Below are 27,526 nucleotides of genomic sequence, written 5' to 3'. Positions count from 1 at the left end.
ACTTTTGTGAAAGACATTGTGAACCAAACAGAAGGGATGGCAAACGTTGCCTTAAAGTCAAGTTCAGTTCAGATAAGAGGCTCATAACCCCAGTTAAACAGCATTTTTATGCATTGGTTATTTGAGGAACCTACAAAGGTTCCTCACTTATTTCCCAGGACCCTGGCTGTGTCCTTTGTGCAATACGAGCTCACTACAAGCTACAAACACATGACTGCATAATTGGCGTGCTGCTGTTTCATGACAACCAACTGAGAGCATTCGTTGACTGAAATCTCTGCGTAATTAGAGAGTATGCTTGTCTTCCATGCCTTGTGCTCTTTAGATGGCAAGTACAATTACAAATCAAGGGAGACACACTCGTGGGGAAAGTTGCCTGAAGAGTTTTCAGCACCAAAAGGAAACACAAGCTGTTCATAAAAAGGCAATGATGTCAAAAAATGTTTGGCACCCTTGAGTCCACTTGAAATGATGAGGCTGGGAAGACAATTGCACAAGTTTTCCTCATCAACTGGATATTTCAACGGGATGCTCGTATACCGTATATTAATCAACTGAATACTGAGTTGCTCTGGTGACCAATGGACTGATGGCGAGCAAATAAATGTGATTGCTGAGCATTTTAGTCAAGTTTTTAAGTTTTTAGCTTCACAACATGACGAAAACAAAAATGATGAGGTAGTGAGAAGGGGAAGGACATACATTCTAATATGACCTTTGTGAGTCAAACCTTTTAGATTAGTATTAGAAGTGTTACTGAGTTAACAAGACACTCAAGTTTTATGCAGTTAATAGTAGCAGGTTCCTGTTAAAAAGTCCTAGTAATGGTTGAAACAGTGGGTCCTTGACTTCTGACAGAAAGAGACAAAAGCAGGCTACTAGCAGATTTGATCATCTCTAGCTTTTAGAATCAGTTAATAATTCTTCGGTTGACTTATTTTAATATTTTAATTTTAGAACCCTTAAATGATCTATATTATCCTATTTCCAAAATGTATTTTTCACGTTTACAAGACAAAACGGTTTGACAAGACAATCGCTGTTCAGGGTACGTGTGCTGCTAATGGTCTTTTGGATGTTTCCTAATAAGACATATAGATTTACAAATTAACTCTCTTTAGTTTCAAGAGAGAAGAGATTGATCACTAAAATCTCAAGCAATCAATTGTGTCCAAGTGAATTCAAAGATGAGAACCATTATGTCTTTCGAGTATTCCTGTGAATATTGAACTGGCCTGTTGGAGCAAAGAGCTGACAAAAGAAAGAAAAGATTTTTGGGATTGAGTTTGAAGGAGAGGGTATTCATTGCAGTGAGGGGGTGTTGATAAGAGGCTCTCCTTGATATACATTTCGGTCTATGTTGGCAAATGAGTACTGATGAATATCCTCAACAAAGTGGGAAGGACACAGCAGTGTCATTAACCTCAAAATCAGACAAAAGTAAAACATGCAATAGAGAGCACAGCATGGTGTAGGTCTCATGTAGATCAGCATATTTAAACAGGTAATTATCATTCATTATTTATTTTCTTTGCTTGCTAATTCCTGTTTAGTGTTATTCAGTGCCAGTCCATCACAGTATGAAAACAGATCAACAATCACACCTCACATTCTCTTCACCTGCAGGTCTTTGGACTGTGAGAGGAAATCAGAGCAGCTGGAGGAAACCTCTGTTCCTCTTTTAGAACTACTTGGCACTGATGATTTTATGTACAAGGATTTGCTTTTTGAATGGCTCATAAATCAACAATAATACACAAAAACTACATATTAGACAGGATCTGACCATTTTTGGAATTTCAAGGTGGATGACCAATTATATAAGGCCTTCATCATTGCCAGCGGGAGCGGCAGGAGGCACTGGGGAGACAGAAGGTTTAGCGTTCCCCACAACATCCACCCATACTTTGCTCGCCTGAATCAGCACAGTCAGTGGCCGGTGTGGAGATGACACATGTCAGCTGTGCAATCTGGTTCTACAAAATCACCGTCATTCAAAAGATGGTACAGCTCAGTGATCAAGGTCCCATCCCCATGTGGAAACCAAGATGGCCCTTTTACTCGGCATCTGTTAAAGTCAGAACATTCAATTTCTCAACACCTACTTTGACCCAGTTAATTATAAGTTTATTTATTGTCGGGATGAAAAGCTTGTGAATACTAAATAACGTACAGTAGTACACATATATTAAGGAACACACTCTTGAACTTGCTCCACTGATGCTACAAGTAAAATCTGATTTGCCAGTTTGCTCCAATGCTTTGAATAGTAGTGGGTAGGGTGTGGTGCACAGTAGGCTATTATTATTATTGATGTATTTTTATGTAGAATTATGATTCATACTATGTATCCATGGCCTCTGCACAGTTACAATACATTGGGCTGTAGTGACCTAATGACAAGTTTTACCTCTAAAAATTACGGATAAGTTGGTGTATTGATTAAAAACAATGCAATTTCTACATTGTTTTTCCACCATTTGAGGTTTAACTGGCACTCTTTTAATTTCATCATCTCGTTGCACTTTGTCTTTGAAGACGTATTTAGACACTTTTTCTGCAGTGGTTTAATGGCACAGGAATGTTATCTTGATGCACCTGATAATTGCATAGCTGTAGTGGATGGAAGCTGGTGGATGGATTTTATTAGCTGATTTTCTGGAAATTTGATTAAAATTTGCTCTACATTTGAAAAGTGAAAATGTATCGTTTCTCAAAGAATGTTTTTCAAAGGCCTGAGTGGTTGAAAACAGATATCACAGATTTACTTCAATATTTAATTTAAATCGTCTGCTAAATGTATTACTAGAGAGAAGAGAGAGAGAGAGAGAGAGAGAGAGAGAGAGAGAGAGAGAGAGAGAGAGAGAGAGAGAACTGCAGGGAAATGGTACATTTGTATTCCATATTATTCTTTTGACATGGAGCTCTGTCTTAATGGTGCCATTAAAGGGTATTTCAAACAGCAAATGACTTGTAATACTGTGCAGTCATCTTATGTGTTCATGTCAACTGTTATTACAGACTTAAAATGCAGTGTACTGTACCAGCTGTGTTGGAAATCACTGGGCGGGAAACCCCATCACACTTGGTCTCGCAGAGGAAATCGTCGATGGAGGGACTTAAAAGCGGGCGGCTCTCTTGTTGCTCACTCACCAGCTGTAAGGGCAGACAGACAAAGACAGTTCAGGCTCTCACTCAGCATGAAACTCCCATCATACCCTGGTATGTTAACATGAAGTGAAGTTCAGTCCTTTTGGGCATGATACAGGTGACACCAGTGTCCCCATACTGACACATCCCTGCTTCGCAAATGTCTTTCAACATGTCTGTGTGTCTTTTTAGGAAGATGGCACACGTTTGTGCTCCTTTGCAGCACATCATTTATTCACAGCATCTTGACATAGATGCACTGAAGTGATTCAAGTGTGTGTTGATCCACTCAGATGTCAGGGAAGTTACAGCTTTTTTAACAGTTAACATCAATGTAAGGCAGAAAATTGGACAACGTTTTTTACTTGGACTGTAATTACCTGGTTTCTGTAAAACCTGTCATAACATGCAGCTGGTCTGCAATGAGACATTTCCCAAACCCCCCAACAGGGACGTGTGGTCAGGGCCTCACCTGTCATCATGACAAGTAAAAAACAAATAATGCTAAAAGAAAATAAATATTGATATTTCTCTACTGATCTGTGCTATAAATGTAATTTATGTATGATTCCAATCATTTCAAGCATTTGTATAATCAAAATCGCTGAATTAGCGCATGTCCTGTTTAAACAGAGGAGACACGTGAGGTGAGGCTGCGAGAGCTGTGCCTCACCTCAGATTGTGAATCCCTCACTAAACTGGGTTGAGCGCGTGCCTTTTGCTGTCTCATTGTTTGTCACCACAGTAATATTTGTAGACACTTTTATTATATGTCCTTTCTTTCCATAGAATAGGTAATGTATTTCACGTATGTGTAGAACATATTTAGTGTTGCTGATCTGACAGAAACCGCAGTGAAAAAGCACAGAGAAGCAAACACTACTCTGCCTCAAAGAAGAGGGCGAGCGAGAGCCCACGGGTCGGTTTTATGCTTGTTCTGTCGTTGCTCTTCTTCTACACTTTTCTTCTTCTTATATTTTGTTTTGACCACAAAAATGTAAGGTTATACATCCAAGCTTAAACATGTCTAAAAACAAACAAGGAAATCAACAGCAATTCAGCGTCGGACAGGTAAAGTAACCTTTTATGTGTTTGTTGTTCTCTTTATACATCCGTGGTTGTTACGCAGATTATCGCGGAATCTCACGATGTTCGCGGGTGGTGCCCGCGAGCGCTCCGCTTCTGAAACGCTCCCGGTGGTGCGGGTCGGTGGGGCAGGTCGCGGCGCACACGCTCCCGGTGTAATCAAATATGTACCTTACCTATGTGTGTGTAAATAATGCTGATATGAAAAACAACCAGTCGTCAATGTGCAAGCTGCCAATTGAATGGTGATTTAAGTTTCTCTACTGGGTTCATATATTTGTAAATCTGATTTATGTAGTGTCAGTGCCTCACCAGCCACGAACCTCACCGCACGTCACTTCCCCCCAACCATTTTGAAAGTTGTAGTTTTAGTCAAACTTGGTTGTAAAGATCCTTCACACACAACTCTCCCACCAGAAAGGTGCAATCACAGAGATCTCTCCATGGTTTTTTGTGTGGTGTTGCAAAAAGTAAGTTGGAGAGGAAATAGCCAGGCTAAGGTTGTAAACATAAACTGCAGGAACTAGCATGGCTAACAACATCATTGTACAAGTTGTAAGTTATGTGACTTCTAATCAAATCAATTTATTGTCATTAACATATATCGCTGTCATGGCACACTTACTACAGCCAAAAAGCATCCCTTTGTCTCCGCTGCTTGTTTGATTTTTCCATCCTTTGATATAAATATGGATAAAAACAATCAATATTTTGTGAATAGGTGGTCAATCCCACCCCATCTTTTAAGATGGCTAGACGATGAAGAGCAATTTCAATCAGATTGTGTCGAGCGGCCTTAATTTGTTACCAGAAGTGGATACTTGAATGAATGGGGAGTTAAATTTAGTGTTACCGCGCTTTCAGAAGCGGCCTAATCAGGCACGATAAGTGAAAACACCTGTGTGAGTGGACCATGGGTGTGTAGGGCTGTTACTTTTTAAGATTCTACTTTTTACATACAAGAAAATGTAAATACAAACATTTTCCATCCCTCTGCTCTGCTCTTACAGTGATATTTTCCTTGTTTCTGCTCTGAAAGTCTTTTACACGCAGATTTATGAAAGACAAGTAAACTGGGTCTCTCATTTACAATATATTTAAGAAATCAGTTTACTACAGAACGATTAAGACTAGGTTACCACAGGGCATTCTTCCTAGTCATTGAGAGAATTATTGAGATGAGCTGAGAGAAACCCGCTGGATCTGTCCCAAACAATAATTGTTGACCATTATTGGCTGTCTCACCTTCCAAACCATGAAAATGCTAATGACGTTGCCTGTGATGCACCAATTTGTAGGCTTGCCTGTGCAGCTGCAGAAAAGGTTACATCCAATTCATTATTGGTACCATGAAGCCTGGATGTTCCAGGTGCAGCTGGCCACAATTTACCAACCAATGCTTTTATAATTTGGAGGTAAAAACCAGTGCTGTCTCTTAGAAAGGGTAAGCCACCACCACTTTTGTCAGCCTGCGTACCGTGTATATAATGCTGGTGGCGAGGAAACATGACATTTGTTATTGTAGCTCTCCAGGCCATGTATGCAAGCAGAATTTAAATGAAGGCGCCATAGTTTAATTACCAATCATGGAATGGACTGCACATAACCTGCCATATGCTTTATATGAAAGGTGATGAATGAGGTTTTCATGTCATGCCTTAACTACCTGCCCTTACAATTACAAATGTATAGTACATCCATCCTGCAACATCACATCAACACATGTTTAGTTGAGGTTGGCGTTATGCTCTGATTATTTGGGGTTCCACAGTCCCCCACAGCTGTATATGTAAACATATTAGTAATTGCAAAAATAGTTCTTCCTTGACACATTTTTTTCTTTTCTTCTGACCTGACTAAAACTCAATATGTAAGTGGAAACAAACTGAGATGCACGTGAAATGACCATGGTGCATAATTACTCCAAGTAAGGAAATATTTCATGTTTTATATGCTTTCTGCCCTATGCATGAACAAATACTCAGTTGTTTCTGTCATTTAGCCTACCCTCAATGATTTAGATGGGTTGACTGAATAAAAGTCTCCTCTAAAATAAACCATAAAGTTAAATCTACACCTCGCTAAAACAACCCCAAACCTTATAACCCTCATAAAGGTAGGATTTCTTGCAGGACTGTTATATTAGACAGCATTAGTTTTAGCTAGATGTATCTAATAAAGTCACAACTGAGTGTATATTACTTTAAAATAGTAATTTACAGCAATGTAAAGTCTGTTATAAAACATGGGGGCATTAGTTATGTTTAGGGTCAATTAGACACCAGAAATTTAGCTGACTGACCTATGAACACATTAAAAAAAATAAATGAAATATTGAATTGGGATTTGGGAGTCCTGGCTTTGAGTAAGATGTGCACACATATATAGTGCACATTCATCTTATACATATCTGGGATCCTAAACAAAAGTAATGAGTCATTTTCTGTTATGTCATCAGTTCACAGTTGTGTTTGCAAGCAATTCTCATAACTTTATTTTAATATTTTAATAATTGTTAAATGGCGCCAGGCTGATTCAATATTTGCTGCACAAAAGAATAAAGAATAAACTTTCTCCGCAGCCAGAAAACCTTTGAAAAAAGAACATAAATAATATCCAGAGAGGGGTCATTACTTTGTTGAGCAGGAGTTTGTGCTGCGCTGCAAGAACGCTGACCCAGCATAGGTAATTAGGGTTTGTGCTGTTGTGGTGTCAGAATAAAGCTTTGGTTCTCGGGAAGTCTCACAGTGTGAAGTGACCTGATTTCCCCATCAGCTGCTGCTGGCCCATGCATTTTCCCCTAATTTTGGATCGCAACGACAAATCATAGGATGAAAATACACCGTAGTAGTTTCGTTTTTAAAGGTCGAATTTATCCAGTGTTTTACGGTCTACGCTTGGAAGAGTGCAATTGAGTCTGAGTGACGGCTGAGCCACCGTTGACTCGGTTACACATTCATCTTAGTTCTGTCAAAGAGGTTGATGCCTCATTTCTTCTTGACTTCAAAACTCCATAAAACCTGAATAATAACCACTCAACTGTTGGCCTTTAATGGAAGAAAGGAATTATTTCAAATGGCTTCTGCTGCTTTAATTAATTAGATGATTTTTGCCCACATTCAACAGAAACACTACCTGATTAAAACACCACCTGAAACATATGTAGAAATAATGAAACTGTCAGACCCAACGCTGGCATCGAGATGAGAGAAGCTCTGCTTGTCATTCAGAGAAAACAAAAATGTCAGCATTCATCCGCCCTGCTATTATTATTCAGCACATCAAAACACTTTTTCCCTTTTAGCCAGCGTGTTTGTTGTTGTTGTGGATGAGAGGGGGGCATAGTGGTCTGGCTCACTGTGCTATGTGTAGACTGCTGGGTATGTTTTTCAGAAAACTGGATTCTTTTTATCTTTTTGAATATTTCATATCTGGTTCGCTCACATATGCAAACATGTCTGGCAGGTTTTGCGAAAAATCTGATACTTGTTCGTCTAGACAATTAGAAAAAAGATGATTGATTAGTCTCATTGAATTAAAAATAACCTGCATCAATTTTAATAATTGATCAAAATACAGTAATGGACTGTCCTGGTACTGGAATTATGATTCAATAGGTATACACAAATTGATTAGTTAGTGCTTTCAGCTGTATCAGTGATCTTCTTAAATATCAATTAAATCAAATACAAACTACCACATTGCTTTGCACAGCAATGCAAATTCAATAATATATATATATATATATATATATATATATATATATATATATATATATATATATATTCTGTAATAAAGACATTTTTTTGGTTTTCCTGAATTCAACAAATCAAATGTAGCTTCATCAAAACAGCTTCTCAGCTGACTGGTCCATTCAACTTCAAAGCCAGCTGAGCTGTATAAATATAGAGTACTCTTGTGGAGACATGCGACCTGAAGACTGGAGGGTGAGAATCTCTTAATAATGGAAATGACATTCATAAATGTGCATGTTAGCAGTGGCTGAGTCGAAAATAACCAGAGAAACATCTGTCAGTGAATACAAAAATGTGTGATGCTTGCGAAGCATCTTTTGGGAATATCTGAGAGTTACAGTCTGCATTAAATGAGGTGAACTGTTAAACCCTGTAGTCGGTGTGAAACTCTATCATTATCCAATGATAAATGACCTTAAATTTATCCACTCTTATTACTTTAAGCAAAAAAAACTCCCTGAAGGTCAGCACTGTCAGCGGTGCAGCAAACTGGACATTTATACCATGATCTCCAACTAATACATTAAATTCATTAAATTGTCAGGAGGTTTTTAGGGAACAATGAAAAATGTTGACAGTAAGTGGTGCAACGGATCATAAAACTCCCTGATCATGTTTTTTTGCTGCCAATACTTACTGATGATCATTGGTGATCCATATTGGCAGCAACAGATCCCTTTGTTGTTTGATTATACACCTGGTCTATTTTAATTCCATTTTAATTTGAAATTTTTTAATTTTAGGCTGCCTTCCAACATCTGGCCGGGGACAGCAAATGAAAACTAGCCTCTCTGGCTAACTCTAAAAAATGTTATTGCCACGGTCCACAAAATCAGTGTAAACCATCAAAAGTTCAAAATGTTAGAATTTTACTTTGTTATAGTCATCTATAGTGTTCTTTCTTTCTTCATAAATACACACAATTCAAATGATAAGGAAATAAAAGATTGTATTTTTATGGATTCAAACAAATCTTATAGTTAATAATATAGTTTTAATGATGTATTGTAAGCTGCTTAGATGTATTGTAAACGAGTCATAATCCCCTCTCTAATATCTTTTTCTGTTGTTGTGAAAACATCTCTTTCAAATAACTGGATTCATTCAAGTGGCTCACAAACCCTACATTTTACCAGATTACCTTTGAACACATCATAATAACGTTATAATTTACCTTCGCCCAATACAAATTTTCATTGAACAGAGCCTGAACGCATCATAATGTAACTGAACGGAACCTCGTTCGTTGACCATTATCGGTGCTACCACAGTTACCAGCTCTCCTCCTGTTGATTTAAACACGGATTGGTTGTTCACAATGTAACATCGGCGACTAGAAAAACATAAATGCAGATGTACTGATCGCATATTTTACTGAATATTTGCGGATAACAATCGTCAGTAAAACTTTATTTCACATTGATTTTTAACGTTAAACTGTGTAATGAGTCATGTTCACTGCTGAAAGTTGTCAGCGTTTGCATATTCTTAGAAAATCCTCATGGTGTTTAGTTGTGAAATGACAACATTATTTGTGATAAACTGCAACCAGCCTTATTGTTATTATGAAAACACGATCTCTGATGCATTTGATTATAAAGTTTTGGCGCGTGTTGTAGTTTTTAGCCACGCTATCAGCTCGAGTCGGTCGGTTGGTTGGTTAAACTTTTAAATAACGACTGACTGAATGAGTGACTTATAATTGGTCGCAACTAATAATTGCAAAAGTCAGATTTCATTCAGGATCAAGGATACGGCTGTACATCACCATCGGCGGTGTCCTGATGAAGGACAGTGTACTATCTTCACCGTACAACACACGATCGCTGTTTTTCTAAGCACTTCCTGTGATTGCCATCGGGGCCTACTTTAAATAATGGTCTACAAAAGATGAGACCTCTGCATTTTCCTCTTCTAATCATCCGAAAAATGGGGACAGAAGGTCTGCCGCATTCGTCTGGGGAGATGCATCAAGCACTTTGGTAGCTGGTAACATGCAAACGGCAATTAACCAAGAGAGCAGCTTCCTGAGCTGTTTGCCTGTTACTTTCACTAAGGAGGTTACTGTTTTCCCCTTCTGCCTTTTTTCCTCTTTTGCTCCCCTTCTGTTCTACCTTTTTGCTCATCTCCTATGCAAATCACTTTGGCACTTTGTTTGCTTTAAGGAGTGATGTAAAAAATTATGTAATGGAACTTGAGCTAATTGTGCCGCTTGGGCTTGACTCCAAGAGATCTCTCAGATGTTGCTGTTAATGGAGCCGTGTACCAGTTAAACTTGTCAGAGCTTTGAAGGCGTGGAGGTCGAGGTGACGACAGCAGGAGGTGGAGAGAATGGAACACACTACACAAAGGGAAAGGTGGATACAAAATATCAAAGCAGAGGCGAGAGTAATACAGGTTATGTTAGGGATGGTTGTCTTGAGAAATAATTACAGCCAACTTCTTTCAGTGTGTTTAGTTCACGTGGAATATGATGTGATCAAGAATTATATCACATTCAACTCTTCAGAATCTTTATTTTCTTTATTCTGATATATCTTTGAAAAGGTTCACTGTAATGCAGCCGGTTGTTTACTCATTACAGTTGTGTGAAAGCTGTTGTTGTGGGTGGCAATGAACTGTTCCATGTACTCCCACGGGCCGGCCTACTGGAGTTCAGTTAGCTTAGTTGGGTATTTTATGACTCATGATGGCTTTACATGATTTGTCTTCAGGCCGCAACATTTGAAATAGAATTGTGAAAAAGCAAAGACTGAATTTTATATTTAATGCGTGTTTCACTTTTCTCAAAGGATAAGGGTGGCATTATTTTGTATTATCTTATATTCAGCAAACGCTATGAAAAGACCAAACTCAACCAAGCCACAGTGCGTCTCTTAATACTTTCCAGTTTCTTTGCCCTGTCTGTGGCACTCAGCCCCAAGCAGACCCAAGTTCAGTCAAATCCTGAAAAAACAGGTCCCAAACTGTATTAATTAAATGTAATGGTTTTTTTTCTAAAACAGCTGGGCACTGTAGTTTTTTGCAAACATTACTCAACCAGGAGGGAATATTGCATTTGTTGAGAAAATTTTTTAGCTGGGTATTAATACCCATTTGGTACTTTTGTAAGTATTTATGGCATGTGGTAATGCCTCAAAATAAAATATATATATTTGACCCAGAAAAACAGTGTGGCTCATTAATGGGATATATCAGGCTTTGGCTACACAGAAAGTACTGGTGGAATCAATTCATTGTTAATTTTGGTCTTTTCATGGGTTTTGTTAAAAATATGAAAAATATAGTGTCACAAGATTTATACTTTAAGCAGCAAATCAATTTCACATACACTAATACACTGACAGTAATGTGTGGTTTGGTTTAGTACAAATGAAGAGATGGGCACAAAGGAATGAGAAATCTTAAAATAATAGTTCTGCCTGTTGTTGTAGATAGAGAGTTGATATCTGATGTTCATGCTGCTTCCTTTAAGGTTTTCCTCATCTTCTCAGAGAGCTCGGGCTGAGCGGAGACCCCTGACTCTGTAGAAGCCCAATGAGACTTCATATGTGATATTTGGCATTACAAATACACTTGACTTGACTTGAGATGACATCTGGCGTGAGGAGCCACAGCCTGTCGCTTAGCCTTTCTCACTTGCTAAGTGACATCAAGATGGGACACGCTGCCTCTAAAACTGCAGCCTCAGCCACTGGAGAGCACTGCAGCAATCATGAGTTGTGTCCGGCCACATTGAAGCAACGTCCATGATGAGCTTAAAACTGCAGTTGCTTTTTAAAATCTTGTGTTTATTTTCCTGAAAAAAGATGTTCAAGCAAAGTGATACAAAACAAAGCGAGAAGTGACTTATTTACTTGAAAATCTGATAGAATGATAAAAATGTTATTCTTTATGTAAGAAAGAAAAACAAGCAACCTAATCAGTTTTTTTCCTCTGTTTTTAGCTTTACTCAGTTCAGGTATGAAATATTTACCAGAGGGTTGTGCTACAAAGCAAGTTAGACAGAGCCAGGCTTTGCTCTTCTACAGGTTGGTTATCAACTTGTTTTGGTAACACCGGCTTTCTCAGGCTCTGCATGTTTTTATAAAACAGAGAGTAAGAGAAAGAGAAACTGATCGTGTGACGCCTACTTTCGCCTTTGTGAAGCTATTATTACAGCAAAATGCAACACTGTTGCTGCAAATGACGAGGCAGGAGACGTATGCTGGCAGAAGATTAATAACTGTAAATTTGTGAGTATATATTTATACGCATTCTCGATGCCTAGCGTATTTTTCTAACAACAACTGTACATTGTACAGCTGTTAAACTTAAACTTGATGCCGCTTAACGTTATACTCAAGTATTGCATTTAGGTTTGACCTGTAATGAAGAATACTTGGAAATCACTAAAGTTCTTTACCAAATCAAAATTAAATTAATTTTATTTTTGAACATTATCTTTGATAAATACCAACAGACTAAGACTAAACAAAAATGCACCAAATTCAGGTGAAGAAGATCTTTTATTTAAATCTTATTTTGATGCAAAGATTTGCATATTAGCATAAATGTAGCACAATGTGGAAGTTAAAAGTAGTGCTATGTTTAACTATAAAGAATAGCGCATAATCTACAAAAACATAACCGATAATATATATCTTTAATATATTATCATATGTCATTGTTAGGGCCAGGCAGCTAAAATTCGTATCAAGCTAAATGATCTGATTTAGCCTGATAATGACAAAAGAAACAACAATTATTCAGTGCATACATTGTCTTTATTGTGTTTGCTCACTTCTGATATGTTTGTCATGTTTAATTACAGTACGACTGGGCTGTTAGTTTGTTGGTTCTGGTTAAATGTAATTGGTTGTTGTAGCTGTTGTCACTTTACAGGCAGTAACGCAGTTATGAGTAGATGATGTTAACAACTACAAAACATGCTTCATAAAACGTGACGTGTCTGGTGACATTACTCGGTGTAGTTTGTGGTCAGTACATGTCAGAGAACGCCTTGCCTTTTTGGAGCAGCTCATCTTTCTCAGGTATTACTTGACTTTTGCAAATGAGTTTCTAAATTGCTCCTTTTCTTTGTCTGTACGGCTGTAGAACCCATCACTGTATGAGCTGCATGTGTTTATTTCAAACAGACCATAATGATAATGAAAAGTCATTACTGTAATTCCTGTGAACCGGAGGACATTTCCTGGGAAACTGCCTTGCTGTCGCTCCCTGAAAACCTTCATGAGCTGGATAATGGTTCAGTCACTGTTGTGCTGGATGTGCTCGTGTACGTGTTTGTGTTTGTCTGACTCTGTATTCTCTGAGGGATGAGAATATTGATATTTGCAGGTGGTAAAATGTTGATAAATGGCAAATATCGATCTATTGTTCATAACATAGATTTTTGGGACACTGCAGCATCTTGAGGGAATAGAATCGATTGCAAAGAAATTGTCTTACCATTTTATAAAGTAATTTTTTTAAATGATAAATTATGATTTACACATTCAACAAAATTACCCATATTTTTTTTAAAAATTGACAAGTCATATCTTGTTACTGAGCAGCTTCCATCTCAGCAAAAATGCTGAGGCATAATTAAATCCCCTCCACTTGAATGGAAGCGTTATCTTGGTTGTATGACAGCTTATCAAAATCAGACATTGTTTTAGAAAATGTAACAAGTATAAAGCATGCTACAGGTCATTAAACACAGACAGATATACAAGAGGACACACACACACACACACACACACACACACACACACACACACACACACACTGTACAAAAAGCAATCAAGCACAGAGCAAGAAAACTCATATTGGCATCTGGACCACCGACTGCATCTAGCTACAACATTAAAAAAGCAAAAGAGAAGTGAAAAGCTCAGCAGCGGGTACAGTTATTTGCTGCAGTATTTTGTACACAGAGAGCTCAATCAATAGCTCAATGCCATGCCGTGTGGCATAGCATTTTGGAAATGCATTCACACGCTGTTTGTGAGGATTAGCTGCTTATGAGGTGTAAAAAGTTCATGAGGGTTTTTTCTGTCCTGATTAGGAATGAGAGTGGAAATTTGTGTGACCCTCTGGTTAATCCATCCCATACATACTAAATGCACAATAAATGTTAACTACAAGAGCACCATGAATCTTTCAGAGGCTAATTTGAAAAGATAAAAAAAGTACTGTGGATAATTGCAGCAATTTCAGGCTGCTTCTATATATCATAAGATCATTATTCACTGTTTGTGTAAATGTAGTGATGTAGTAGGAGGGTTTTATACCCCATAAAGCAGCTGGAAATGAAATATGTGTTGCTTCTTTGTTAGATACAACAGTCAAAAGGCTTAAGAAATGAGTTAGTAGACAGTGGAGGTCAGTTATAGGACACTCAAAGCTTTGCTATTGTTCAGAATGACTAACACAGGGGGACGTTCCACTTGGAGGCGAGGGGGAGAGGGCGAGGGGGTTTTCTGAAATGGTTCTGCCCACCTTGGTAGTCACTGTGAGGAGGGGCTTCCCTTCTGATGACGCCTTACTTGGTATCTCCTTCAGGACCATGGCAACAGTCTTATCTGCAGCCCTAGAGTCTTTCCCCTACAACAGTGAAATCAACAATGACTTGTGTCAGGACAGTTTGACAACTCAGTGCGTTTTGCCCCCGTCCAGGGCATCTTACAGAAAAAGACTTTACCTTATGATGATGGAAATACTGTGTGGATAACTGTCTACGGTAACAACACATCGACTGAAGACATTTCCACAAGACTATGGCAATGAAAAGAGGGTCACTGCACAATGTAGAGAGTTGACTGTAGACAGTGATGAGCATGGTCGTCCACAGCATTACTTATCAAGTACTTATGATGACAGAATATCATACAGAGCTCATTACACAGACCACATTATTTACTAACAATGATGTACAGTGTATGGCAGATGAATGTCCATGTGTACTGGGCACCGGTGTAATGTTTCTCAGGTTGTACTCATCAAAGCTACATTAGACATGTTGGAATCACAACATAGAGGTCAGTGAAAGGTTCAAACTTCAGTACTGAAAAGTCATGTGATGAACTGCAGACAGTTCTCATGTTGTTGTGATCTGTGAAGCTCAATAGTAAAGAAAACCAAAGTTATGGGAGAATAAAAGAGGAAGAGGAGCTAATACTGCTCGGATGAAATACGAAGGAATGGTTTTCGGCACACATTGGAGTTATACTTTGGGCTTTGGCCAAGTATACATGTACCAAAACTAGGGATCCATTGATAGCAGTATCGGGTATGAGGTCCGATACTGCGCTCCTGTACTCATACTCGTACTTGTAAAACTACTCCGATACAAACGCACCCAATACCACTAGTTCAACCGTCTTATCAGCTACAAAGTTGCATTCATTGTTGTGAACAGGAAAACTTCAAAGTCATTGTTAGAACTGTAATGGTATTATTAAGTACACACATCGTTACTCTGTATCAGAAAGCACTCAAGTGTAAGTACTTGTACATTTACTTCTGTAAAAGCGTATTTTCTAAACATACCTCATTGTCACATATTTAGGTAGCATTACTCTGTTGTAATATAAATATAAATATGAACCTCTTACTTTAAGTACTAATTAGAAGCCCTTAAAACTTCTTTATCTTTTAAACGTGTATATTTGACATTAACTTTTTGTCACTTTTTGTTCAAAGGCAGCTGCATTATCAAAAAGATCACCCATTGCCAGCTGCTCTACCGTACAAGGTTTTTAGTCAACAGTAGTGATATGATGACAGTGTAAGTCCACAACTAGAAAGTAATGTGACCCTCCGTCTACCACCCACAGCCCCTCATCGTTTTAAGATTGTCCGGTAATTGCCAAGGCCACATTACATAACAGTAAAAATGTATTACATAAGAGGTCAAATAGATTTTGCCAGCCTATTGTCATCCTTTTCACCTCGGCTTTATGGCAGACACCGCCAGCCTCAGACATTTATTCACTTCACATTTTACCCATAGCCAGAAGAGAGATTATATTGTACGCTATTAATCATTTTATGACACACAGATGTAGCAGAATTATAGTTGTCACAGGAGATGACACATTTCATCAGAAAAGAGCTCATCCTCTTGCAATTAAATTTGCTGACCAGTGAGAGAGACAAAACTGCTGTTCATCACTCAGTTTCTACATTTTGTAGACTCGTACATGCTGCCTCTTCAGACTGCACATAGAGCCCACTGGAAGCCTTTTAGCTGGATCTTATTAAGGTTTTTCACATTTCCACTTGCCAGAAAATTGAATTGGGTATTTCTTCCACTGATTTCCTCAGCTGATCATGTAACAAAATGCATTTGCGTCGCCTGGAGGGAGTTCCCTTGAAATCCTAATGCTTCTAATAAAGTCCCAAAAGCCACCTGCGCCCACACTCTAGCTCGGTCTCACTCAGTAGAAATGAACAACATTCTTTGCCAAGACAACACCGCAACAAAGCAGCATTCGCGTGGCAAGAGATGATTCCGAAAAGCTCTAAACATTTGTTTTTAGTTTGTTTTTCTGAATGGCAATTGATGCAATTTGAAAAGCGATGAACGCTCCCTCTGTGCAGGTGTTGTGCCAACAGTGTCTAGGATGTCTTTCACCCAGCACACACTCAGCTTGTATCAGCTTACAATCTTGGCTTACCTGCTGTGTTGTTTGGTGTCAACTTTTGCGAAAGTGGATCTTATTTTTTCTAGGAATTATTACGGATTTACTTAGCAGTGCACTGCCGTAGGCAGTTATAGAGAACCTGATAGCTTTTATTTAATTATTTTTTTTAAACTTTCTTTTGCTGTTTGAAACCCTGACAATAAGATAATTACGCACTCAAAATAAGGAGACTTAAGGCTTTCTTCATTCCAAGCGTGAGACTTGCAAAGACAGAAGTATGAATGAATAGTTTTATTTAACATCAAGATATGATTTCAGTGTCTGAGTTGAATGAAACAGCTGTAACACATTTTCCGTAAATAGTTTCCTTTCCTAACACAGCAGCGTCTGATTAAAGATTTGGTCACTGTGGGCCTGTTCTGGAAGATCAAATAAAAATAAACGTATCTACAACAGATGAGATTGACTGCAGCATTATGCAAACAGTTTAATCTAATTATTAGGTGCGGTTGGTGGCAGAGGACATAAATGTTGCTGTTTATGTGGCTCAGAAAATCAATTTACAATCTCCCAGCCACCACAGCGTGTTCATCACTCCAAACTAACACATTTACTGGAAAGTGACGCAGGCCTTCTAGTCCGGTAGGACTGAACAGCTTTATGAATGTAATAAGACTCAGTGGTAGTGAGGCTGGAGAGAGTTTGTTCCACATGCAATAAGTTGTGTTTATTCTGGGGAAAAGCATCTTGAAAATGGTCTTCATAAAGAACTGCAATATGCTTTCATGCTGAAGCAGTGACTTTGCTTCCCGTCTTATGTTACTGATTTCAAAGACAACCGAAAATAACGATGATGAATTCTTTAGCGATGGAGCTTGATGGCCTGTTTTGTTTATTCAGATGACTTTTAAAGATGCTAAAAGAATGTTTTGGACATTTGCTGTCATACATGCTTGGAGTTTTTGGGTTTGGCACTATTTGGCCCAAGTACAAGTGAACTTGTCAGTCGATGAACTTCAAAACCCAGAACATAGTCTTGTAGAGTAAAGCCCTTGTCAGACATTGAATGCAACACGTTGCTGGCTTCTTCTATTTGTTTAAGTGATGACTTTTTCTATTCCAGACAAACAGTAGGTGTCACTCACCCAGAGCTCATGACCTGGTTTTAAAAAGGGTCTAGTACCCGCTTTACATCAAAGACTACCTGCATTCAATGTGAGTGTGTTTGAGACCAACGTTGAGGAGCTTTGATATCCACATGAAGCAGTTTCTACAGAGGGCTTTACATGAATAGCAGATTTTTGTGTACGCCTATATTACATCAAACTGTGGCACCTGCACTATTTTTCATTTGTTCATGCCTATTCTTATTTAATTCTTTGTCTGACCATTTACAATGAAAAAGAGACTAAAACATTCAACAGTATTAATAAACTGTACCGGTGTAAAATTACAGGGCAATTCATCCCATGCAAGGGAGGCATGGTTGCTCCGACTAATGATGAGTAAAATTAAATTCTTAATGCAGACTGGCTATATTGTACCATCTTCTGTGACATTCACAAGACAGTAATAGAATAATACGAATTTCACGGATCATTGTTTCTATACAAGTAAAAGACGTTCTTTACTCAACCTCTTTAGAGATGAAATACTTTAAATGTTTTTTTAAATGTCTGAACTCAAGGTTGCTGGTCAAAACGGGTCGCTGGACATGGGACCATCCTTTTAAGATGTTGACCCATGAAAAGAGCGTTACTGTAACACACTGTAACCTTAATGTTGAGATAAAAGGGGGAACACAGGTGTCTGTTCCTGTACTGTGGCTCAGTGTAGTGACACATAATCTATTTCTCAGTAAATATTTCCAACTATACATTCAACTTCCACAAGCTATATGTTGTATTTAAAAGTAGTGATTGCAGTGGATTGAGATTTTTGTGGGAATATAAAACCACTTACTAAACTTCACAGTAGCCCAATTCTTCATGTAAAAGATGGATTTCATGTGGGAATACCAACTACGCAGAATCCGAGCACCTTTCTGTTGGTTTCGTTTTATGGTGGTAAACTGGTGACATTTAAGTCCTGCATTATAAACCAGGAGATACTTACTGTATAAGATCTATTTCAGAGCAGGTAGGGAAACATAGCCACCTATATAAAGAACTGGTTGCAGACAGGAGGACAAAAGGTGGGATAAAAAGACACATCTGGAAGAGAATAGATATTTGTTTATCTAATCTCACTGATTCAATATTAATATTCAGGTATGAATGTTGAATAACATAAATTCCCCACTGTTTACAAAGAATGGTCAGATCCTGGAGCACAATCTGCTGTCCGGGTTTGCCACATGGTTGTGTTAATGCAGTGTAGTTTTTTGATGTGTCTCTCAGCGCCCCTGGCAGACCTTTAGCCTCTCACCTCCCGCATGATTCGCTCTTGGCTTCAGAGAAATGCCTCAAACAACAGCTGGGATGCCTCTCTGTAGATGGAATATTGATCACAGTCAGAGACGAGCACATACTCTACAAGTACTTGAGAGGAAAATATGTGGAACACTCCTGTTTAAATTGAGCCCATAAACAATGGTAAATAATGAGTAAACCACAGTATCATAAGTGGGACTCAGCACTTTCTTGGACATACTTTTGGACAAAATATGTGTTTCTACACTGTTTGTTTAGAGCAGAGCTCCCAGCCTCCAGGTTGAGGAAGTCAAATCTTTGGGGTTGCAAGATGATTAGCAAGGCAAGAAATCGTAGTGATTGGATAAAATGGTGTTTCAGGCCTTTTTTTAAATAACTCAAACTTGTCACAACTGGTACACAAATGCAACCAGTGGTGAGTGGTTGCCACAGTGATTTGCTTCAAGGGATTACAAGCTGAAAAGGTCAGGCACGGCTCATTAACAGCTGCAATGATGGCCACTAAGTGAGCAGGCACAAAAGAGAGTGACATTTTATGCCTAAACAAGCACCAAAATTGCAGTACGCCACCAGATCTCCTCAACTACAACCTCAGCTGTGCCACTTTATTCACTCCGAGGCAAGCAAGTTTGTTTGAAGTCTCAATCAGGCACCAAAAAAAGCATTGTATTAGCATTTCTACTGACACGGAACACATGCACATAGAAACACACACACACACAAACACACTCATTCAAACTGTGGGCCACTCACTCTGGTACTGAGGTTTTGGGATCCTGAACACTCCAGTTATTAAAGCCAATAGCTGATTTCCAATAGTGCTAATACTCCTGATAAGCTACGCTGACACCTATAAATGTCACCCTGGGTCTTTAATTTTATTGCTGCCATTGATGACTTTCATCAACTTTATGGGGATTGCTTCTTATAATGAATGTGATTTAGTGGCAGCAGACGTCTCTAAAAACTCACTTGAAACTATTGTCCTGTACTGTGGTAGTCTTTGCAGCAGTGTCACGTCAAAGACGCAAGTTTTTTTTTGTTGATGATGGCAACACAAATCACGTCCGGAATTACAGACTGCAGCCAAGGGAAATTTACCTTCCAGTTCAAATAACTGCCCTCAACGCCAAGTCTCATCTCCTGAGGATGCATTTAGTACCCACTCATGTGCTCAGAGTGGTTTGTAAAGACTTGAAAAATGTGACATTAAGTCATCACCAGCCAAATAAACATGTCTAAGCACTAGACATGATCTAACTCCCAAAGCTTAAATTAGTTTAAAGGCACATTTAGGATCACAGACACGTTTTGGTTGGTGAAGCAATGTTATTTTGTGCTTGCCGCAAAATTATCTTATTTAATTGCAGTTATTCTAATGTGAACATGATTATAACCCTGGAAATCAGCATGGTGGATTTATTTCTCATCTCTAATCAGTTTTCTGATTCATTGGTTACCTTATTTTATCCAGAACAGAAGATCAATTCAGGCCACAGAACTAATTAGAGGCGTCGGAGGCCACAGCAAAGTTGTCAGTTTTTAATTGTTTGTTGCGTGCATACAATGTAATCTAATGCCCCATAATGTAGCATAGCAACATATTTATCACAGTGCCAGAGGCAGTCAAATTTAATAAATTATTTCCATTTGGATTGTTTTCCAGAAACATGGGAATTTACACGAACAACAGCAGACTCATAATCCTTCATAATTTCCCTAATTTCTGCATTGGGTTAAAGGAATAGTGACATTTTGGGAAATATACATCTTTGCTTTAGATTCAAATATTGATAGTGTTATCTATCTTCTTATCTAACTTTCAGCAAGAGAGGGAGGAAGTCTTTTCTCCAGAAGGTCAATATTCCTTTATTATTTATAGTAACTGGTATACATTGATTTAGACAAAATGACAAAAATAAAGCTTAACATTAGCTAACACAAATTCTGCAATACAACAGATATAAATAAAATTTAAAAAATGTGCTGCTTGAACTCATTTGCATTAAATGGCTGATCTACTCAAAAGTGAGATTACATCATATCGTTGCTGCTTTGATTCAAATAATAGATTTAGACATGTTATGTAAATGCATAAAATGTATTTGACCAAAAGCCAAATCACTTCTGCATCCTCTTTGTCTTCAACTCTGCAGTCACTTTAAAGTGAATCAGCTTACTTCGTTTGCACAGATTTTCACTCACAGATTGCCTGGACAGCAGTGCTCAGCTGGTGATCTGTGTAAAAGTGTTTGCCTGTCAGTAATGTCTCCCATGGTACTGTGACAGACAAATCTGTATGGATTTAAGCTTTGGTGACGCTTTGAATCCCTCTGTCAACAAAAGCAGTTTCAGATGATTTGCTGAAAGCCACCCTGTGGCTGCATTTCTGCAGCTGTCAATTAAACCCAAGACAAATACTTTTAATAGTTGGCTTTAGCTTGTTCATGTGTCACATAGGGGATACTGATCTTGTGGAACTAAGACACAAACAGAATTGGTAAGACAGACATAAGGAAATACTGAGAAAGCTGAACCCACAGCTGGTTGCCTTTCTGTACAGCCGCTATTTCATTGTATTAAGGTAATATAACTTAAATAGTTTATTCTTGGTTTGATTAAACCCAATATCCATGGTGTCACATGCTCCCTGCAGGTCAGTGATTCTGTACATTTCGTTGATTCTGTACCATGACCTCAGAATAGTTCACTTGTTAACAATGATTCAAATTATTCATCTGAATACTTTATTTGATTGTGGTCTAGTTTTAACACCACAAAACTATAATCGTATCATTAAGTGGCAGAATTAGAACCATTTGAGCATATTTGCAACTCTCACTAATGTAGAAACAACATAGAAAGTTTGTTGCAGTCAGCATTGATTTTTATAGTTTAAGGAGGGCTGTTACTTTTCAATCCAATTTATGTTTTTTGAGTTTCAGCTTTTCTCTTCATGTGAAAACCCAAACATCCTGGTATTCTATGTAGCATCTTAAAAATACACTAAGGATTTTGTCGAAATACTGTTCAACCTTGCTCTGCGGTGAATGTCAGAATGATGCACACTCTCACACTTAATAGGACCAAAAATAAAACAATAAAATCCACAGACTGGTGTTGTGAACATGTTGCAAAAAAAGATACTTTTAACTACAGCAAACAACTTTTTATATACTTAAGGCACATCCGACAATATACTTTTATACTCCCCAATTTGTGAACCATTTTCATCTACAATAAATATCCCCTATTAGATTCAAGTACACGGAAATCATTATTGCATCGGTTCCATGTAAACCTAATTTCAGTGCAGCACAACTGAATATATTTCATTGTGAAGAGGATGTTCCATGGCAGAGCTTTCACAGAAATGAAGTGACACTCTGGGAAAGGCAGAGGACTGTAATGCCTTATAATGGGGATATATGGTGGAAAACAGTCCCTGAGGTGTTCACAGGCTGCCGCTCCCAAGGACAGCTGAGCAAATACGGCTTAAATAGAAATCAGTGCAAAGGCATCAGGTCGTCTATTGTGTGCCAGACTATTATGGCCCAAAAAAAACCACGTGCCTACCCCTGAGTTCACACCATTAAGATCACCTTGCTGAGCTACTGTTCGCTATAGCTGAGCTTCCAATGCAATGATTGGCAGGACGTGTAGGAGTGCTAGCACACCACTGTCTGCTGCTGGACGGTTTTAACACTGACAACCAGGATATGCACATTATATGTAGGGTAAGACTCACACATTTATCTCCACAATTGTATTTAAAAGGGCAACATTGTAATCACAATTGTTTCTTTATCAGGCTTAAGGTTTAAATTGATAACCAAACCCATATACTGTATACACCAAACAGGCTGTTAGTGTGGTAAACATCTAAAAGGAATCCTGTTTCTAATCATAATATACAATTTGAAGTTGATATTCAGCAAAGATTGGTGTACATGTGCTGTTTGTACGCAACTGTCACGGTCTATAACACTGGAAGACTATGAAGATGCAATTACAGCCTTACAGTCGTGACATTTCCAGTGTATGAGAGCATTGTTAAAAAAAGAAAGAAAAGAAAATCTCTTCTGAAAGTGTTGAACATCTTTAATTTTTTCAGGAGAAGAATCAGATGACTTGATTAGTCTTGATGGCTAATAACTACTCAAGCTACTTTATATATGTTTTACTTAGTTACAAAAGAAAATAAATGCACATCTTAATTTTTTTTAAGTAATTAAAAAAAGGTAAGGAGGAAAACAAAAAGAAACAGTAAAATAATCACATGCTGTAGAGCAGTGTGCTCTGCAGTTCACTTTGAGTGTGGTGCACACAAACACCTGGACATCTGCCATCACCATCTCTTAAATCTGACCACACACTGTTATCTGGTGCTGAAAACCTTGTAACTATTGATGCTTTTATTAGAACCAAAACATATTAAATTATTCTCAGTTTGTTCACTCAACAAAAGGGAATGAGAGATTATAAGACCCAATATAAAAATAAAATACCTTATTGTCAGTGTAAAAGGGTTATTTTGGATCCACTTGTTAGCAGACATTAGGAATGTAACAGTTTACCTAAGGACAGTAGTTTCAGGAGAGGAACAAAATTAACATGAAATTAAATTATTAAAAAAATATTTTTTAATTGGATGTCTGGTGTAGTGTTTGATCCTTTCTTAGTTTGAATATTGTTGTCGTGCATTTTAGATCACATGAAGATTTAACACATTTCAAAATGTCTCTTCATGGTTGACTGAAACTTGAACTCGCATTGATTCATTTAATCAAAACTGATTTACATAATTTAACAATTAATCTCTTCTAGAGATAAAACAAGCCAACAATCAAATTTCATATCACTTTGTCTTTTCCACTTGCTGAATCTGCCAAGAAATTCAAAAGCATACAACATAATATAAATTAATGATTGACCCTGAAAACTGTCTGATTGAACAAGCCGCTGAAATAAAAATGACAAATGAATGCAAAGTATCGCCCTCTGATCGTGAGACCCTCTCCCCAGTCCTACATGCAAAGTAAGACTTCAAATGGCATCACTGTTGGTCTTCAATAAACTCTCCATCAATCACTTTTCAATATTAATCAACTTATATTGATTTTTCTCCATCAATCATATGATTTATAGCCCTCTGAGGCAAATTTGGGGTTTGTGAAATTAGGTTATACAATTACAATTTAATTGAAATTGAAATGAATGATGTGTAGCTGATTGGTGAGCTCACATTTGTCACATTGTCATATATATTGTATAAAGAAGTATATGTATTTGTTGACGTTGACAGTTAATTCTTGACTTCCCGAAGTGTCACATGGTCTTCATCAGCAGATTAAGTTTGCTTAACCCTGTAAAGCCTGACACATCATATAATATTAAGAAAATTCTGATTTTTTGATATTGAAGTGTTTATTGGACCTTTAGTCAAAAAAATATTTTCTTTTGTATTTACATATATGATATTTTTTGTATCACATTTGATACATCAGGCATATTTGTCAATTTATTGATCACAACAATGTTTATTTTAGAAACAATAACTAATGATTTTCATTGCTTTTGGAACATTTGGAACATTTCAGTTGGTTTGGTTCTTATTTTTTCCCAATCAGCAACCTTTTTACAACCTGTTTGTTTCGCCTCGTGGCAGGAAAAGCACAGTTTCTGTCCTTTTTCAGGCAAAGATGGACTTTACATTTCCCACAGTAGACATGAGAGAAGTGATTGCCTGTGCAGTGCTTGCATCTAATTGTTTACTCTGAATTTATTTTTTTTTAAATTAATTAATTAATTAATTAGCAATATAACAAAAGGTTATGATAGCCAAGGATTTTCTTTTTTATACATAAAAAACATACATTTTCACTCAATTTATCTTACTACCTTTAATTACTTTAATTAAATGACCAAAACAGTGTATTTGGCATTGTGATATGGCATAATCCAGAGTGCACAATGAAATACAATATAAGGATTCACAGGTGAATTATTACTTTATAAACCTGCTGTATCATATTTGATACCTATGTTTTCAACATGATTTTACTATAAAATAAGGAACGAAATATTAAGTAATTATAGTTTGCTTCAATACAGTAAATAGTCATATTGAAATATTAGTGACACTATAAATGTTATTCTTACCGTAACTGTTACAAAATTAGCAACGATTTCCCTGCAGAAAACGAAAAAGTCACTTCGTGACGGCTGCCATTTTGGAAATGGAATTTAAATGCCTGCTACTGCCTGCAGTGCATGGAAACTCCACCAGATGGTAGCAGACATGTAAAGGATTGTATACAACAGTTTTTTCAGGAAAGTATTGCTCATGTTAATTACGTAGAGGTCTCTGAAACTCACGTATCAAATATGATACAAATGGTGCTTAACTCAACTTTTAAGCCAACATGGGCAAGAAGACTCAAAAGTTCAAACTTCACGTAATCTTTTGTTCTCAAAAGCTTGACAACAAAAGAATACGTGAAGTTTACTGATATACTGTAAATTCTACTTGTATAAAATGTGCTTTAAGAAGTAAATCAAAAAAGGCCACTGCTCCGCTGTATGGTCGATAACATTTCAAAGGCATCTTTAGTCTTTGGTCGAGATATCACTGTAGTGGCGGCTTATTTTACTGTCCTTCTTAGCCACTTCTTGCAGGATGTAAAGGGTTCTGACTCGTGTAGTCTACCATGTCCAATTTACGTGCTCTTGCAGGCTAAACTTTTCTTGTGAGCTGTCCAATGATGAGGCTCGTAGCTTGTAGTTAAAAGTAGTTTTATTCCATGGTAACAAAAAATAAACAAAATCCTTATGCAATAAATGGAGTACCAAAACACTGACCTTCTGCTGGCTATAACTAAAAAGTCTATAATCTGCGGTCTGAAAAATTGTTGCTCCACATCCTGCTCCACCAAAGCCTAACTAGCACTGAAACCTACTTAAAGGAGTCAACCAAAAATTATCCAATAGCAGGACAGAATAGAGGAGCCTTTATCTAAATAGGGCAAAAAACATATGTCAAAGCACATTTTGCAACATGACCAATTACCTTATCTATGGTAAACATTTTAAAGGGCATAACACACATTACTTTCACAATAAACATAAAATACAAAAAACTGTTGTGAGTACAAAATGGCTCTTACAATCACTGCTGGTCAAATGTCAGGTGACATGACTGAAACAGGGGAGCACATAAAAAATAAAAAAGCCTGCTGATGGACAACATGACACTAAACCCTCCAGCCTGGATGGGAACGCTGGGTATGTAACCTCTGTAGATACTGTAGGCTCATGTTGAAACATGAACCGCAGACTGCTGCTCATGAAACATTAACACTGGATCCCAGAGCATGTAAAAAGCATGTCAATTTCAACTTAGGCTATGCAAGAGCCCGACTCTCAAGGCAGCACTGGAGGATATATGTTTTACTCATTAATATGTATGCACACACTGGACACTGTATCCACTTGGCTGAAAAGTTGACTTTTGGGAGAAACGGCTAAGGAATTGTGGGCACAGGTGTTAAATGTAGCCTGCAGTTTTCATTGCAGACAGCTTTGGGCTCCTCCCACTTGGAGTACTCACATGAGATGTTTTTTGGCAGTTGAATATTTCATTAACGAGAATCCGATTTGGCAAGAAAAACACAAGGATTTTGCTGAGGTTTGTAGTGTACTTGGTTGAGCACTCTGAGTAGCGGATAATGCGTTCCCATTTCTCATTATAACTGCATATATTAACATTTTTTAATATTGTATAACTTAGGCTACTATTATAGAGCACATACACATATTTAACACTCTGGCTGGAGTTATAGTACATGTAGGCCATGTGTGGGGAAGATAATGGGATTTAAAACAAATTAAACTGTCACTAAATGTGTATTTTGTCACTTAAGATGTCTCGTTTCATGAGGAAACTATTAGAGGCTGGTAGCATTCTTATGTATAGTATTTAATAATGCTAATGTCTCAAAAATAAACCACATTTCTGGAATCCATATGGCTATGTGCCGCGCTTGAGTTGCATTTCTGTTCACTTTTGTCATACTAATTGGGCATGTGTCATGTTTTTCGCATTCACACTCTTACACCCTCTCAGATGCACTATGCTGTGTTTACTATTCTCACAACATGCTCTGCTTTCTTCTTTCCCCCTTAAAGTTGTGTTCCCCAGAGAGGACTCCGCTATCAGTTACCATGGCACCTAATGATAGGCATTATTTTGACTTCCATTGATTCTTGCTTTGGCCTCTTTATATTACTCCTAGTGTCTGTCAACACTGGAGTGAGATTGAATTGTAAAGCTGAGTGAAGTGAAGTGAAGTCCATCCACATCTCGCAGCACTGATCATCCTGTTCTGGTGGAACCCAATGGTGGTTCTTTATGGTCTTGTCAGCCACAAGGACAGGGAGCAAGCTTTCATGTGAGCGGCCATGACCATCT

At 37.8% G+C, this 27,526-nt stretch overlaps 1 protein-coding gene across 1 annotated transcript in view; it reads right to left on the bottom strand.

Annotated features, from left to right (window-relative positions):
- pex5la (peroxisomal biogenesis factor 5-like a) overlaps window positions 1–27,526 on the bottom strand; it is an 85,609-nt gene that overhangs the window by 32,678 nt on the left and 25,405 nt on the right. Inside the window, exon 2 of the mRNA XM_068707124.1 lies at window positions 3,045–3,156. Coding sequence (XP_068563225.1) covers window positions 3,045–3,156 — 112 coding nt within the window. The remainder of the gene's footprint in view (window positions 1–3,044; window positions 3,157–27,526) is intronic.

This window comes from Cebidichthys violaceus, unplaced genomic scaffold (assembly GCF_023349555.1).
Source record: "Cebidichthys violaceus isolate CVI_PGR_0920_01 unplaced genomic scaffold, fCebVio1.0.p SCAF_13, whole genome shotgun sequence".
Lineage (NCBI taxonomy): Eukaryota > Metazoa > Chordata > Actinopteri > Perciformes > Stichaeidae > Cebidichthys > Cebidichthys violaceus.
The sequence above is the reverse complement of the archived record's forward strand: the minus strand, read 5'-3'. Positions and strand labels throughout refer to the sequence as shown.